The 17,475-nt window shown below is 38.6% G+C and overlaps 1 protein-coding gene and 1 long non-coding RNA gene across 4 annotated transcripts in view; one reads left to right on the top strand and one right to left on the bottom strand.

The window, feature by feature from the left end:
- malrd1 (MAM and LDL receptor class A domain containing 1) overlaps window positions 1-17,475 on the bottom strand; it is a 56,994-nt gene that overhangs the window by 36,697 nt on the left and 2,822 nt on the right. For 2 of the 3 annotated variants that reach the window (XM_038729763.1, XM_038729770.1), the window contains exons 1-9: window positions 10,634-10,697; window positions 10,408-10,513; window positions 9,506-9,873; window positions 8,127-8,572; window positions 3,307-3,394; window positions 3,005-3,187; window positions 2,681-2,837; window positions 334-490; window positions 140-250 (exon numbers count right to left, since the gene is read on the bottom strand). In XM_038729763.1, coding sequence (XP_038585691.1) covers window positions 140-250; window positions 334-490; window positions 2,681-2,837; window positions 3,005-3,187; window positions 3,307-3,394; window positions 8,127-8,572; window positions 9,506-9,873; window positions 10,408-10,505 — 1,608 coding nt within the window. In that variant the 5' untranslated portion in view covers window positions 10,506-10,513; window positions 10,634-10,697. Of the gene's footprint in view, window positions 1-139; window positions 251-333; window positions 491-2,680; window positions 2,838-3,004; window positions 3,188-3,306; window positions 3,395-8,126; window positions 8,573-9,505; window positions 9,874-10,407; window positions 10,514-10,633; window positions 10,698-12,193; window positions 12,347-13,119; window positions 13,252-14,052; window positions 14,056-14,803; window positions 14,901-17,475 lie in introns of those variants that run through there. The other variant, XM_038729772.1, reaches the window with a different exon arrangement.
- On the top strand, window positions 10,792-15,019 carry LOC119910926. The gene is made up of 3 exons (XR_005445720.1): window positions 10,792-10,855; window positions 12,212-12,297; window positions 14,778-15,019. It is a non-coding gene; the product is annotated as an uncharacterized LOC119910926 (long non-coding RNA).

Genomic DNA, 17,475 nt, shown 5'->3' with positions numbered 1-17,475 from the left:
AGCTTGTGTTGATGTCACTAAAAGCAAGAGCAACACATTATTGATTACAGCGAAATGTGATATGAACCATTTCATTGCACTGACTCTGGTTATGTAACACATTTGAAAGTATTTCTAAGAGACAAAATAATTTACAGACCTGGATATTGTTTGATAACCCCAGAAACACTTCTCCCCGTCTCCATTTGTTGCCTTGGTTACCAGTCTGAGACCAAACCTCATGAGAGGCGTTTCCATACTTCAACAGCACCTGCAAATATTGTGAGTTTTCTGATGAGGCCCTTACATGGAGTATTATTCTCCCGCTTAGTGCAGAATGTTAACTCTCCTTACTTGCAGTGATCCAACTGTGAATCCGCTCATGTAGTACCAGAAGACCAGTGTGCACTGCGGCCCAGTAGAGGAGATGACGGGTGTCAGGAGGTCAGTGGTTTGACCATAGTTACCATTTGAACTGTCTGCAAACATATACCAACCCTCCTGACTGTCCCTATCAGAGAAAAGACAGAAAGTACAGATCATAATTATCCCCATCTTCTAAGTAAGCAGTGGATTTCAGCATCAACTGAGAGTTTGCATCATTATTGGGTCATTGTATTGACTTTCCTGTATATAAAAATGACCTAAACACTGCATGGAAAGCCTGTGGACACTGACTGCTTTGATAATTTTGTACTTTGATAACTGATGTATATTTTTGAAGTTAAGTTTTTTTCTGGACTGCACACTTATTTGTGAATTTTAAAGATCGCTTCCAGACACGTTTTAAGATGTATAAATGTGATGGACTGCACTCGCCTTGGGTTACTTCATAGTTTACATTTACAACCTCAATAGTTAAGTTAATCCTCGTTTAGTTTGTTGCCCTTATGCACATTACATTCACATTGCACATGAGCTAATACTAACCCTTTTTGCATTAAATTTCATACATCATACTATAGTTTATTTAGTATTGCTAGTACATTCATTTATATTTGTAGCAAGCACATTAGTTACCTTATGTACAGTTACATTTTAGTTTGTCTTTAGCTCAATTAGCCTTAATTAGCCCTTTTAGCCTATTTCTTGAGTTAATCCAAATTAAGTCAAACTCTTAAAATTACTGCTACTCCTTGTCCCTCATTCAAAAATCCAGAGTCTATGATAACGCTAACACTTATTTTTGTTTGTTTGACACAAGATGTCTTACTTTACTGTAAAGTAAATTTTTGTACAAACGTGAGATTTAAGGTGAGCACAGAGAAACTTTCATCCTTCAGCAGGTGAATATGAAAACAAACAACATCATTCTGCTCAAGAAGTGAAACACCCAAGTGAAGTACCAACAATGAAAAATATTTGAGCAGAAGGATGACTTTAAAAACAACTTGGGTCTTAATTTTAGAGCTCTGACCAAGTTTAGTTTCGGTTATGGCAACTACAGCCGTAACAGATTGTTGAATAATCAATTAGCCAATCAACTGATTATAAATCAGCAACAATTTTGTGAATTGATCATTCAATTAAATAATTTTTCAAGCAAAAATGCCAAACGTTCTCTAGTTCCAGACTTACCATTGTGATGAGGACTTTTTTTTCTTCATCTTATGTGAAATACAAGATACAGACGCTTTGAAGAAGCCAGTTTGAGCTTTAAGAAATTGCCATTTTGAAAAATTGGTGTTTTTTCACTATTGTTTGACATTTTAGACCAATCAATCAAGACTTGGTTGAGAACAAAAATACTCAGTACAGTAGTTGTGATCATAATGACAACAGTTTACATATCATTATTGATATTTGTTCATCTCTGTTCTCAAGCTCATAAGCCAGCAAGCTATAAACTGCCAATCACATAACTGTCCACAAACAACCGTAAGATGAGTAGTGCTATATAATGCCTTAACAGACCTCATCTGTATCTTCACACACTCCACATAGTGCCTTTATCTGCTCCAACCCTTTCTGCTTCACTAAATTCAAAAAAGGGTGCGGCTCCACTTGGGTTAAATAAGACAGCTTCCCCTCTCCATTTCACTCGTGCCTTATCGATTAAGAGACAGTCAAGGCTGCTGCAGGAGTGAGGATGGAAGGTTTTGGAGGAGACAGAGAGGTGATGAAAGAAGATTGTATCTGCAGTTCTGGCCAAGGGAAGAAATTACTGAAATGTAGTGGTCAAAGTGCACTGCCATTATCTGTTCCCTCTGTTCACTCAATAAACCATAGATAAAGGACAATCCGGTCACCGTCAATCTGCTAGAGATGGGCTATACTTCCTCAACTCCGGGTACATTTTGTTCTCTAAATGTCTTTGCTTTTAGTGAAGTATTATGGATGTGTTAAAGACTAGTTGTTTAAGTCTTCTCAGTTCTTATGCAGCCATTCTACACTTGTGATACATTTAGGGACCGTAGGATAAATATATTTTGAGGTTATCCAACTTCAGTTTAGATATTGTTTTTGATTATTCTGCTCATTATTGTCTCGATTATTCATGTCTCTAAAATTTCAGAATGTCAATAAAAAAGGAAAAACAATGCCTAAGATGACACCTCCAAATGCCAAAGATATTGAATTTACTAGAATCAAATTCTCATAGTAATTAATGTAGTTGCAGATTCATTTGAGTCATTGATTAATTGACTTGTTTCCACTATAAAGATAATACTATAACATAAATTGTATTGCTGATACTCACAGGGTGTGGTCATTAATAGGACGGTGGTTCTGTTCTCCATCATGAATGCTCTCCCCCTGGTCAGGTGACCAGCGAAATGCATGGATTGAGACCAAAGAGGAGTCAACACTCTTCCAACCGCAAGTGTCACCGCCTTCAAAATCGCACAGTTCCTTTACTGCAGAAAGGAAAAGGTAAGTAAGCAGAGAAGGGAGGGGCAGGAAATACAAGAAAACATGAGAAGTCAGAAGAAGCAAAAGACGAGAAAAACAGCATTGTGAAATAATATTTAGTGAAATCATGGAAGCTTTCTATAGATATCCTGAGAAGAAAAGATTGTTTTACCACAGTTTAATTCATCTGAACCATCAGAACAATCCTCCCTGAAATCACACACTTTGCTGTTGACAACACACTCTCCATGTGCCCCACACACAAACTCTCCATCAGGGCAGCTGTGGGGCTGAACTGTGGGGGCTGGAGTTGTCACTGCAGGGGTAGTGGTATTCGGTGTGGGATCGAGCTCTCCTGGAACAAGGGAAGGTAGAACACACAAATCAGCATTGGAAATTGAAAATAAGGAATGTTGGAGATCATCAACATTTCCCCAAAAAGTTTATATTTTCTGTTCCGGCATATTCATTTACCTTCATATGGCTCGCAGTCCAGGAAGGAAAGGTCATCAATGGCAATGTCTCCATTAAAATCATCTCCAACTGTACCTTCAATCAAAATCTGACAAAAGAGAAAATTAATATAAACAAAATATCTATTCACATTTGGGATGCACCCGTTTATTTTCAGCTACTAGCGAACTAGATTCAAACAAGTGATTTACTGAAGAAGGTTGCACTAGTCTTAGTGTGGGATGTTATAATGATACAGAGAATAATGCTGATCATCACTGATGTATAAAAGAATCAAGTTTAGCCACCATATGAACTGTGTTAAGAGAAATACAAGCCGAAGCATGGGCATCACCTTCAACTTCTTTTATTTCACAACACAAACAAGCACATGTTCTGATCACAAGTCCATTGTTTAATGTTGCAATGAAGTTTTATTTTGTGGTCTGACACATTCACACAATTGTTTCCTAAATATAATCAAGTTTAAATCAACCAAGCCAGAGCTGCCAACTCTCACGCAATACCCAGCGCTACGCAGTAATCAGATTACTCTCTAGTTATCAAGTGTCAGGGTTTGTCAACTTGAGCAGGTTGGAGGACCCAAATGCAGGGCACAGAGCAGAGCAGGTACAGTTCGAGAAGGTATTTATTGGCGGCGAAACAAAAGGCGAGCACACTCACAACTGGAGTCCAAAGAAATCCAAATTAAACATTCCAAAAGAAACAGGTAATCCAACAGGTACAGATCCAAGACTGACAACACATGACAGAGCCATCAAAAGCTACAATGACCAGCCAAGGACTGAAAACACAAGCAAGCACATATACACACGGGGACTAACAGCACGGTGGGAGCAACACAGGTGACCGGGATGAGGACTAACGAAGCAGAGAGACAGCAGGTGAAAACAGAGAGACAGGCATGCAGAGGGATAACTGAGGGAACAGACATAACACAGGTTACTGAACACTAAACACAGGCCATATCAAAATAAGATATAACAGATCAGAATAATAGACAGACCAAATCAGACAAATAAACTAAACCAACAGGGAAAACAGACTAAAGCTAGGATAAAACTGAACTCAGAGCAGACAAGGCCAAAATAATGCAAACACAGAACTAGGAGTAAATACAAAAACATTAACTAAGACACAGAACTAAGAACCAAGACATGGAACCAAAACACAGACTAAATACCAATAAATAAACTCACAGCGAACTAAACTCAACAGAACAGAGGACAGGACTAAACTGCAAATACAAAACCAACCAAACAAGAGCAAACGGGGTTCGCTCGATTCCTTTCACAGCGTCCGCCAGTGTCGCACCAGCTGGGTGGAGTGTAATCGCGCCGAGTCGATGCCATCAGTTATAGGCTACACTGCATGACAAAACTGATGTATGGCGTGAGTGTGAAAAGTGTCAATTGCGTCTCAGCGCATGAGAGTTGGCAGCTCTGATGACATCTTTCTGGAAATGTCAGATTACACAGATATGCAGGACAGATGCAGGAGTTTCTAATTAAATTAAAATTAATTAATTTATCCTTGAGGTGAAAAGGTGCCACATTTAAAGAGAAATGTCCCCAAACAAAGACACAAAGAGGAGGGAAGACTAAATCATGAAAGAAAAAGAAATACAGAATGCTTGAAAGCCATTCACCTACTGAATTATATTCTGGTATATTTTATATTTTAAATTGTCACCTGCTGCCTGAGTTTTTTGTTTCCATTGACATAGCCTGGATAAAAACATTTCCATCATAAATGGATGCAGAAAAGTCGGGAATTGGTGAAGAAAATTTCACCTGAATGCAGGAAATTAATGTTTAATGCTAAAAATTTGCTGGGAGAGGACCACCAGACCCCCTGTCTAAATAAGTGGCTCCTCCATTGCTAAAGGAAAACCTACACTCTTGCTTATTATGAATTAACCTATAATATTCCACTCACTACAGAATTAAAAGAAATACAATCTCTGGTTTTGACACATAGATTCTGGGGGAAGACTCTCCAATACATGGTTTGGTCAACATTAAGGCTATCATGTCTGGAGGTTGGCAAGTATCTTGATCAAACTGATCTGACCGTGATTATTGACTTGGCTTTTCATCTACACATACATATGGCTGTCACATGCAGGATTAAAGAGTGATGACCCCAACCCCTGTGGTGGGATATGACACAGAAGGCCTAAAATGAACAGACCTCCAATACCGAATCTTACACCAAACTAAATTGAAAAGTTGGCAGTCCTGCTAAAGACTTTTTCTCAGGAGACGGGGTTAAATTAGTTTAATGATGATGAAATACATGATGATGATTTCTAACTTTCAAAGCCTCGATTTCTCCAAGTTTGGAGATATAATGAAGAGCTAATTTAGGCCCACGTTTCACAGTTTTAAACAACTTAAAATCACCAAAGATGACGATGCATTTGAGGGCGCAAAGAACTGAATGTCGGTCCAACGTGCCTGTTTCTATAGGAGGAGTTGTAGTGCAATAAGATCCATCGTCAATTACTTTTTTATTTTTCAACATAGCAATCTCAAACCACTGTCAATATAGATAGTGACCACTCTTCAACATTTCACACCTGTGAGTTTGTAAAAAAAAAAAATGTGTAAGAATTTGTTAATTAATTAAGCACATTGTAAATGCTCTGTATTTGTATTGCGCCTTTCTAGTCTTTTAGACCACTCAAAGCGTTTTTACACTACATCTGCATTCATCATTCAGTGAGCCTAAGTGCTCAAACAGAAACTGAACGGCCGACCTTCCGATTAACAGGCAACCCACTCTACCTCCTGAGCCACAGCCGCCCCTCATTGCAAGGTTGACATTTCAATATATGAAAAAGCCCCTATAAAATCATTGAAAAGTACATATTTCAGGCAAAAGGTCACTGATAATGGTGTTAACTTCCCCAACTTGCCGCGTCAAATGGATGTACCATGAGTTTAGTCAATTGATTTATTTTACACTGCAGACATTTTGACTTGTTTTAGCAGGAATAGCAAGGTGTAACTGGGATATCCTTGTATCCCAGTAAGCCATGCCAGTTGGTATGCAGCCATAATTCATTAAAGTTACATGTGCGTAATTTTAAGGTAACTAAAAGCAACAATGTGCTGTTGCTTTTTCTTTCAAATACCGATTAAGTGTTTAAGTGAGTGTATTTTCTGGTTGCTTGCCAGTAAGCTTAGCTACATACAATGGATTTTAAGTTTTGTCACAGCTTTCCAATGCAGAAAACCATTAGCTAAAAGATTATTGCTTCAGATAATTGGTGTCAGCAGCCACCATTTCTGTTGCCATTGTGTCACTGCCAAGGAGTGAAACATAATTTGGAAATACTGAACAAAGAGAGTCTGATACTAGCTTCAAATAAGGAAATTCAAACCTCAAAAATAAGGAAGTGTTTTCTGCTGATAATGCTGTCCGTGTTTAGCAGAATAAGGCATATCTAATAAACAAGGCAAGCCTGTTAAATGTTTATTTGAAGCACTATCTGGAAGAGGCACCATGTGAGTATTTAGAATGTCACATTAGCATGATTGAAGAAGCAGTGTTTCGCAACACATTTTGTAATATTTTTTCCAATTATCAATTGTCATTTCCATTTGCTGCCTTAGCAAACAGCCTGTTTGTAAACAATTTAATTAACCCTAATGCTCCTGAGCTTATTGTTACTTTTTGCATGCATTTTAAATGTCCTTTAGTTATTCTAAGCTGAAACAGTGTTGTTTTCACACGTAACATTAGTTGTGGTTACAGCGGTCATGTTAAATTAAGGCAGAATGAGTGTGTTGGTACAATTGACTATCTTGATGTCAAATCATTATACTTTGTCATTTTGTGGCAATATGTCCACCGTGGGATCAAATTGATCAGCCTGAGTCAGAATTTAATACATCAGTCTCTCTTTTACCCTTTCTGTAGTCAATTAACTTGACAAACAGAGCTCCTGTTTTCAATGCCATAATGGAGGAAAAGCCTTTAACTGCCTATCAAGTTATACTCACTCATGAGTAATGACAACAGAACATCCATCTTGAGGGATCGATGTCGAGCAGTGAAGCTATTAAATAGATCTTCATCATGAAACGCTGTAGTGCACTCTTAAATACAGACTTTTTGCTCCACTACCATTTCATTTTTGCCTGCCAGGGAACTGTGTTTACCTGTAGCTCAGGTCTGTGTGTCTATCTATGATTACACAAGGGGACTGAATGCTAATTATTTTGTCTGGGATGCGGTGTGACTACCAGTGTGGAAAGCATTCAAATAAGAAAACATTTTCTTATTTACCGTACTGCATTTCCATTTTGTGATACTTAAGATAGTACTTTCAATCAACAACATTTATTTGACATTAAATAGTTACTTCGCAGATTAAGATTTTATAAATTTTTAAGTTTATGAAATTAAAACTAGCTTCGCTACAACATTATAGTAGCACTTAAAGCATTAGTTATATAGTAATAAAAGTTTACAATTTGTTATATATATTGTATGTCTATCTGAAGGTGTCAATCCTGCATAGTGAATACTTTTACTTTAGATATATTTATCGGGGCGTGGCTTAGCAAAGGGTCAATTATGTACATTGTAGTATTGCTCCATTTATGTAAAGGACCTGAATACTTCCTCCATCAGGGTTCTTAACTCTAAATGTTCTTCAGTGTCAGTGATTATTATTTTTTAAGGACTGCAAGGAATGTGAAAGGAATATCTGAATCATATTCTGTCGCTCTGCTTATTTCTAAGTAAGAAGTAACAATTCATGACAGAAAGATGCTGTTTTGGATCAATTTCTGGAGCGTTATAGTTACCTGGAATGGTTGAGCGCTGTTGAGGTAGAGAGTCTTCCTGTGCCATAGGTTTCCTTGGTCTCCATATCGTACCCATAGCATGTGTCCACGACCTGTAGCGGTGGTCCTGAGGTACACCGCCAGGCAGAAGACATGTGAGCCGAACATGTGGTAATGGAAGCGGAAAACACAGTAGTGGCGGGGTTTGGACGGATCCTTGCCGCGCTGGTGGGTGGGTTTGAAGACTCTACTCAGCAACACCGCTGTGTCCTTGAACTCCTGTGGGAGAGAGGACTCGATGTAGAGGTAATGGCCGTAGCTGGTGCCCAGTGTGTGGTCCTTCCAGGGTCCTGTGTCAAAGGACGGAGTGGGGCCTTGGATGCGGGTCCAGTCAAACACATCCCCTCCACTCTGTTCTTGTTTCCAGCTGCACAACCCATGCTCGAAGTTACACTGCAGCTCTGGAGCTGTGAGACATCACAGGAAATTAATTTCACTGGAGCCAAAAAACAACATAAAGCTACACTGGATTCAGTTACAGCGGCAATATAAGCTTTGCAAGCAGAAATAGAAACTAGGTACAGCACTTAAGAATCATTTTTAAGTATTTTTACTTTACTTGAATATCTCCATCTTCTGCCATTTTATACTTCTACTTCACTACATTTCACAGGGAAATATTGTACTTTTTACTCCAATTCAGAAAACTATAATCACAAATTACTCTTCAGATTAAGATTTCACAAACCAAGCATATGAAGAGATTAGAAAATATGATGCATTTTTATAGTTTTAACTACCTGAAGAGTGTTTAAAGTAGTTCAAATTAGCACCACCTCCACCAACTAAAACAGCAAAATGCTACTTACAAATCAATGCATTAATTATTATAGATAATAGTATAACATCTTAGGTTACCGGACTTTTACTTTAAGTACATTTTTACAAGTGACATGGCAACACTGATTTAGCATTGCAGTCCTATAACATTGTAGGACGATGGACAGTGTCCAAATTGATGCAGCAGACCTAGAGATATGTTTTTTTTTCATGACTTCCATGTCAAAACCAGCGCCTACATCACACACAATGCAACTCCACCAAAAAGTTCAGTCTAAAATTCAGGGAGTGTAAGCTATGAGCAGCTAACATAGCCCCAAGCGCTCTCTCAAGCAGAGATGAGGAACTGCAGAGGTTTGGTAAGCTCACCTCTTTCTAACTCCACACCAACAGATTTTTTTCATTTGTAGTCACTGGTAGTCTTCAGACCCACCCAATTGACATTACTTGAGTCACGAAAGGCCTTATATAACTTTTTTTTTTCAAATATGTAGTTGTACTAAGTAAAGGATGAGTATTTCTTCCACCACTGAATATTTATAATCAAAAGAGACACTCACAACATCCCTCCTCATCGGATCCATCCCCACAGTGATCCACAAGGTCACAGAGCTGCAAGTGCTCCACACATGCCTTTGTATGCACGCAGTGGAAATGTGTGTGCGAAGGGCACTCTGCTAATGTTGGGGGCATCGAACAGTTCTCAAAGGTAACATCATCCAAGGCAGAGACCCCGTCAAACACACCAAGGCTGATCTTAGCAAGAGCGATCTGGAAGGGCTGCGTGATGCGTCCCAGCTGTACGGTGACCTGGTTCCAACGGGTTCCCTGGTCGTACAAAGTCCTCCATATGAGAGTGTTGTTTAGGACTCCCTTCATTCGGAGGTACATGTCTGCAGCCCCCACGGATATGCCTGAGTTATAATGCCTGAAGAAGATGAGAGAGGAAGCTAAGATTTTACTGACATTAATATTCCAGCAGAGCAATGTGTGCTTTCTTTGGTATTATACTTGAAATTATTTCCTCACACCAGGTACTGTAAATCACAGTTTCCTCTTGTGACAATGCATATACTTGCTAGACACAATACATGAGGGCTTTTGATTAGTCTGCGAAAAAATTTTTACATGTATAAACCTCCTGCACTTTTCTGTCAGGAGTACCCCTCCAATCACCCAGTGGGAAAATAAAATCTGTCATTTGAAATAAAATTTCAGGAGCCATAAAACTTTCAAAACATGACAGATTCAGATGTGAATCTTGTCATTGTGTTTGACTGTGAAATAAGAGAGATGCTGAGCGAGCAGAGCTGAGACAGGTGAAATGATGGTGGGAGGAAAGGGAAAAAGATCAAGAAAAACAGAGGAAGAGGAGAGACAGCAAATGGAAAAAGTCTGGAATTGCAGGTGGATCTACAGATTCAGGTTGTGATAGAGAAGGAAGCTACTGTGTGACTCTCACCAGAAGGTCATGGTGCAGCCGGAGGCCGATTGTTTGAACCAGGGTCCTCGGAGAACAGCCCTTGGATAAAGACTGCTACTGTTCTTAAATATAAACATGAAGTGGCCTGCAGTGAGAGAGATGACATCTACTATTCAAACCATATTCAGCATCTACTTCTTACATTATTACTTAATTTACTATTCGACTTAGTGTTATTGTTGTTGTTGTTGCCAGATTTCAATACCTCTACCTCTGGGATTTTTGTGCAGGACAAGCGAGTCTAGCGAGTATATTAAGAATCATGGGATAGACAAAACATATTCTGTTGACTGCAGTCCCTGTGCCAACACTGTCTTCTTGATGAGTCAGGTCAGAAGACAATGGCGAGACTTGTTTGCTAACAGCAGGGCTACAAATGCTCGGTGCAGCAGCGATGTGCAGAACAACAACAACTCATCAAACCATGGTGGGTTCCACTACTGCATACAACATGAAGATACACACAGAGCTCAGGAAACATATGTCCTATAAGTATTTGTACAGTATACATGTCACTTAGGATGTTCAGCATGTGAAGCAAAATTTGTACTTTATGTTAAGATTATATTTTCGCGATTGCGATGCTAATATCCGTTAGCATGTTAATGGAGATTTCAATTATATGTTAGCATTGAGCTAACCCTCAAAGTGCAATTTATTTTTATTTTTATGGATTGATATGATGGGCTGGAATATCAATACAGTATCGTGGAAAATGTTTAACGATATATTGCTGTATGGATTTTTTGGCACACCCCTAGTTGTAAGACCTTAACGGCTTTTATCCCCAATGGGAAACGCAAACATTACAACAGCACGGAGACAATTACTGTGTTTTGCAAGTGAAGGGCAGTGTGGTGGTAATGCATTCATCAAAATGAAAGACAGAAAAATAAGACATGGTCTGCGACAGGGTATGAAGAGAATGAATCCATTCTGCCTGGTGGTGTGATGGAAAATGTTTTCTTGGCTCCCATTAGGTGCTTAGCTGCCAAATAAGTAGGCCTACTGTTTGAACACCACCACATACCTATACTGTTGCAGACAAGATCTTTGATGGTCACAGTCATATTTTTATAATCTTCAAACAGATGCTCCCACCAGGATATGTGTCATGTCACAAAGCTTGAAGCTGAACATAACAGAGACTTCACTTCACTGCCTGCTCAGTCTCCAAATCTCAACCTAACAGAGCTTCTTTTCACAGCATGTTCACACAATGTACATAACAAAACAACAGATGGTGTTGCTAAAAACTGCACAACTTTGTCGAGTTAGTCTACAACAAAGATTCCTTGTTGAATCCATAAGAATTAAATCTAGGTAGATGTGGAGAAAAGCCTGCTTATAAAGATGTAATGAGTTTTGAAATACAGTAACATGTTGTGAAATAAACTTACTTGTAAGAGAGACTTATGGTGTTTCTGAGTGAGCATAGTGTTGTGTATTTCAGTGAATGATGGGGTGTTAATATGCAGAATGGGTACAGCATTTGTCGATTCCTTTCTGTTATTCAGATGGCTGAATAAGCATTTCTCCATGGAGTGGTTATCTCTCATAAACACACAGATGAGGGATTTCCTTTCCTTCCACAAAACCCCGATCTGATGTGTAGATAATATTGTCTTTTGTTCATTCTGACCAAACATGCTGGACACAGTGACTCAGCTCATCACATTTCTATTCTTATCCCTGTGACTGATGATGGTAACTGCATTTTGCAGATGGCAGAATTTCTACAGCAGTTGTGTGTTTGTTTCTTTACCTTTTGTGCTGTTTGTAGAGTGGTCCAGAGGTGGTGGGCGGCCATAGTAGTCTGGGGGTACCTTGAGAGAAGAACCCCTGACCCAGTCGAAGCCATCGCCAAGGGTGAGCTCATACCAGCCACAAGAACCCCCCTCAAAGTCGCACTCAGAGGCTGAATTAATAGAGAGTTATGAAATTATTTAAATAAAGTTGAGATTGAAAGTTCATTCTTTCGATCACATCATAAGCTCTTCTTCAGCAGAGTCATGGAATTTCCATCTTCCTGAGCATGAAGTTCATTATTTTGTGTGATATTGATTGAACGCTCCAAACCGATACTGATGGACCCTCTGGTGAGATTGTTTTGTTTCGAGATTTTCAATCTCAACTTTTAAACCAACATGGATGTGAAGTCCTGAAAGCCCTCAGAATACTGATTAAACGCCATCTGCTGAGGACGATTATGTGATAATGATCAAGGAAGCCGTAACTCGCACTTCAATGTCTTGGTTGGACATGAAACACTCAAAGTTAAATCATCAGATTAAATATCTGAAAATATCTGTTCTTTGTACACAAAAACTTAGCAGGAGAAGTTAACTACCAAGGTGAGTTTCATCAAGAAACATCAAATCACAGAGCTTAAAATTATGTTGTGTGCGCCACCAGCCGATGGAGCTCAAGATTACACTAGTGAAAAAATTGACAATACAATCAAAATCAATTCACTTTTGGATTCATTCGGCAACTATGATGCAAGGATTTGTTCACAAAATCAGTGATATAGCATTTTGAATTCACTACCACTTCCACCACCGCTTATGACTGTCTTCATAGTATTATCTAGACCCATCCGCAAAACTGACAGAAAAACATTTCTTAGAGACAAAACTTAAATAGTCAAGTGGATTATTTGAATCTGTTACTTGGCAACAAGGTTCTTACGGCAGTTGACTTCGTCCTCTCCATGAGGACAATGTGGAGTGAAGTCACACACTTTGCTTTCCTCGATACACTCTCCACCGCCACAGGCAAATAAAGAGGGAGGGCAGACAGGAGGAGGGGATACAATGCTCCCTGCCACAGAAATCAGAAATGATAGAAAAATGAATGAAATTACAGTATTCAGATGCAAGAGGCACTTTGATAGTGGAGAGCTATAAAATCTGATGTAGACCCAGTAGAGTTACTGTCATTATCACTGACTCCTGTCATGCGATTTTATCATTAAAGAGCATTCAAGGGAGATCATGTTGAATTAATTTAGATGAGCTCAGCTACATCCAGAGAAGAGTTAGTACATTAGCTGTGCTATGGAAGATTAGATTCAACTGTGAAGTAATGAATGAAGTTCAGATAGTTCGATCAATAGTATGTCCAAGACCTCATCTCTTAAATGAACTCGATTTAATTTTGGTTATGAGAATTGGAAACATAAGGGGAAAATTGTTGGAAAATTATTGAAAACAGGTCTTTAAGTGGTTGCTACTTTTTTTGTAGTAAAAAAAATCTTCTACTTTTAGATTTAGTAGTAGTAAAAATAAAAATAATTCCTTGTTTTTTCAAAGAAAAAAGCAAAAAAGACATAAATGAAAAGGTGGTTTCATTTAATCTGGCTCATTAGACATCAGAAGGATAAATTTTCTGCTAAAATGATTAAGGTAGGGCAGGGATTCTCAAGAGCAGGCTTCACAAGACCTGGTCTGGCAAAATAACTGTGAATATCAGCTAGGCATATAAAAGGTTATAATAAATTTTATGGTGGCCAGCTCACACCGAAAACATGTAAAAATCGCTTAAAAGCAAGGGAAACTCTTTACAATAAATATGCAATATAGCCAAAATACAGTATCTAGATTATACAGCTTGCCCGCAGACCTTCTATGGTTATTAATGAATGAATGAGGAAGTAGGGATTGTTATCTGCCTTCTTTGCAATTCAAGCTCATCATTTAGCAAACATCCTAGAAAAACTGTGGTGCTGGGGTTCAGACCATTGACATCTGACTCAAACCTGTGACATTAATACTGCCTCTAGAACAGCTCTGGCTCTTTCCAGCTCTACACTGTGGCCTTGATGCCCCTCTGGGGAAAGGAGAAGGCCACAGGCTGTAGCCTGAACAAGACAATCAATAAAGAAGGTTCAGCTCCTGTTTTATAGGCAGAGAGCAGAAGCATCATCCAGAATTGGATGAATAATAGCAGTTGTAAAGATATGATCGTTTGTGCTTGCAGCTGAAAAACGCGTATATCAACAAGACAACATGTAAAAATTCTGTCCAAAACGCCAAGTGGACAGTGCTTTATCAAATGCTCCCAGCCAAGATGTTCATCCGTGTCATATTCATCACTGAGATGAAGGCAGCGCACTATAGCAGACATAAATAAGCCCATAGATTGTGGCACTGAATGTGCTCCATATTCAGTGCAGGGAAATATGTCGTAAGCACTATTTTAATGATTCAGTTATTCTGTTATGAAGCCCATCCTGGGTGCCTTAATGTCTTCCCCTGTTATCAGTATTCAAAACAAGTTTGTGGCAGTCTGTTTATCTGTGGCGATATTTCAAAATGTCAAGTTCTGAACTTGTCCCGTCTGTGTAGTGAGATGTTATTAATGGTAGCAGTACCAGCCACAGCCACGCAGCCGGGACTGAAGGATAGGTCATCGATGGCCAGGACCTCGGAGGCTTCGCTGTCTGCTGAAAGTTGACCTCGAATCACCACCTGGTTGACACACAGAAAACCTTCAAGAAATCACTCAGTCATCTCTTTTACCCTCTCTATACAATCTATCTATCTTTGTGCACTTTCTGTATGTGTGTGCATTAAAAGATTTGCATGTAGCATGTACCACATGTGTGTGTTGTGCCAATACTAACCCTCCTGAGTCTACAGCCCAAGTTATTACAGATGGCAATCCATCTAATAGTTACTGATACATTTCACTCAACACCACAAATGTCTAGAGGAAACGTTAGAGGAGAAGTCAGCAGGCAGGTAGTACAAAAGTTCAAGGAGATCTACTATTTAACTTGAATGAAACTTTGACCAGCTTGGAGCACTAGAGGAAAACTCAAGGATTCATCCTCTGGGCACCATACATCTACAAAATTTCATTACAATCCATCTAATAGTTGTTGAGATTGTCATTACATCACCATCCACAGAGCTACAATGCCAGCCAGCTAAAAACAAAAAAATGTTTCTGTCACAGTGCTAATATCAAAGCTTCACTGATCGAAGTCCACAGAGACAGCTTTATCTACACCAATGGAGTTTTATAACCCATCATTTATGACTGATGTAAACAAATGGCAGATTATGTCATCATGGGTGATGGAAAAATGCACTTAAATACACAATTATCATTGGTCATACTTATCAGCTAGTATTTATTTTTTTCCCAAAACCAGACTTTGAGGCCATAAAAGTAATACAATCTATGGAATAATAGCAATGAGTACATAACTGTTTATAACAACATAACTTACTTATTGTCAGTAGAAGCAGCTCTACAAAATAATCCTTAATCACACCATCGATAAGAGTTTATGTATTTCTGATTAAAGCTATAGGCCAAATGTTTATATATGCATATAACCTATTATTTTAGGCGAATATGTTTAACTTAAGCAGGTGAAAATGTTCAGATCATTAAGCAAACTGACTGAAATTGAAATCCCCCAGAATCACTGTGGTAAATAAAAAACCCAATTAACTCAACTGCCTTTAAAACAGGAAGTAGATTAATGGAGGGGAAAATTAATGTTAGCAGAGAGTTGACCTCTCTTTACCCCCGGATTTGGTTCAACCGCGTTATGAAACTGGCTGTAGTCAGAGACAGATGGTGAAGGCAGAGAGGGTGACACACTGACATTGTCTGAGGATATAGCAAGGACACAAACAGCAGGCTTCACAGAACTCCAGATGGCCTCTGAAGGGTCCGGTTAGGTCAGTACCCCATCGCTGCACATATACAGCTCCTGTCCTGTGCAGCTAATTTCTGTTGTGATAACTTTATAAGTCTCAAGGAAACTTACGTATGTTGTATATCCTAAATGGTTTATCTTAACATGAAGTAAAATATCAACAAATATGTTCTTAACAGTAGTCTATAGTATAACATACTGCGAAACAATATGGTATAATTTCACGTGAAGCACGGGCCAATGGTCTAAGATGTAAACTCTGATAAAAATATGGTTATTTTGATGTGGATACAAGCTGTAACCACAGCAATGATTTATTATAATATGTTCAATTGATATGGCAAAAATATTTAATATTTACATGTCTAGCAAATGCGAAGCAACATTACCATTCATTTGGAGTTGTGTTTTTGATGACTTTATGGATTTTAGTTCAATATTCACTCACTTTTTAGCTCTGTTTTGGTCTCCTCCATCTCCTGAGGAAAATATACAATACTGTATGTTCACCAGCTAGGTGCTAGTTTTGTCTGTGTGCAGTGAGGTTGTTCAAGTTAGTGCAGTGTGAGGTCAGAAAACCAAAACAAGATGCAAAATGCAAAATGCAAGATGCTGAAAGATGCAAAAGAGCTCAGAAGAGCTAAAGGGAGCTACAGTCTAGGGATAATTCTCTGTGGTTTCATTTCACAGACAAGTAGTCATGTGATCCATTGTTAATATAAAAATATTATTATTATAGCTGCTTTAAGACTTTTTGTTTTACTAAAGTAAAAATTATGATAACAGTATCAGGCTAAGAAAATACACAGGCACAACTATTTATAGTATGTACTATATATACTAGTTGTCAGAATATGCTTTAGTACACAATATTTTTTTCACTTTACTGTGTTATACTATCAGGAAATAGTTCAACAAATGCACCTGCATACATCAATGAAACTACTAAGCTTTCAAAAGGAGCTGCCAATTAAACTTCACACAGAGAGGTTTAACAGCTCCTCCATTTCCTGTGATATTGCTACTTTTACTCAAGTAAAAGATACAAGTACTTCTTCCACCACTATGTTTAATATGCAGTGTGAGTGTTTTTGGGTATACGTTATTTTAAAACTGTCTCTCAAACCTTGCTCAGAATTAGCCTGCAGCACGGGACACATCTAATGTACTACGGCCAAATCAGCACTTCTTTCCAGGTCACAGTCCTTTGGGGGCACTATTGGGCACCTAAATCAGGGTGGTTAGACTTCTTTTAAGTTTTTATTTCAAACTAAAATAACACAAAAACTTCCTGAAGAAAAGAGCGCCTACCTCTTGCGTATACAGTCTTTCTAGACTTCTATAAGAAATAGGGGAGCAAAAACAGAAGT

The sequence above is a fragment of the Micropterus salmoides genome, unplaced genomic scaffold, assembly GCF_014851395.1.
Source record: "Micropterus salmoides isolate LMB-PRFRI ecotype aquatic unplaced genomic scaffold, ASM1485139v1 Ms_hic_scaffold_1, whole genome shotgun sequence".
NCBI classification, from domain to species: Eukaryota; Metazoa; Chordata; class Actinopteri; order Centrarchiformes; family Centrarchidae; genus Micropterus; species Micropterus salmoides.
Note: the sequence above shows the minus strand (reverse complement) of the source record. Positions and strands in the feature narration are given on the sequence as shown.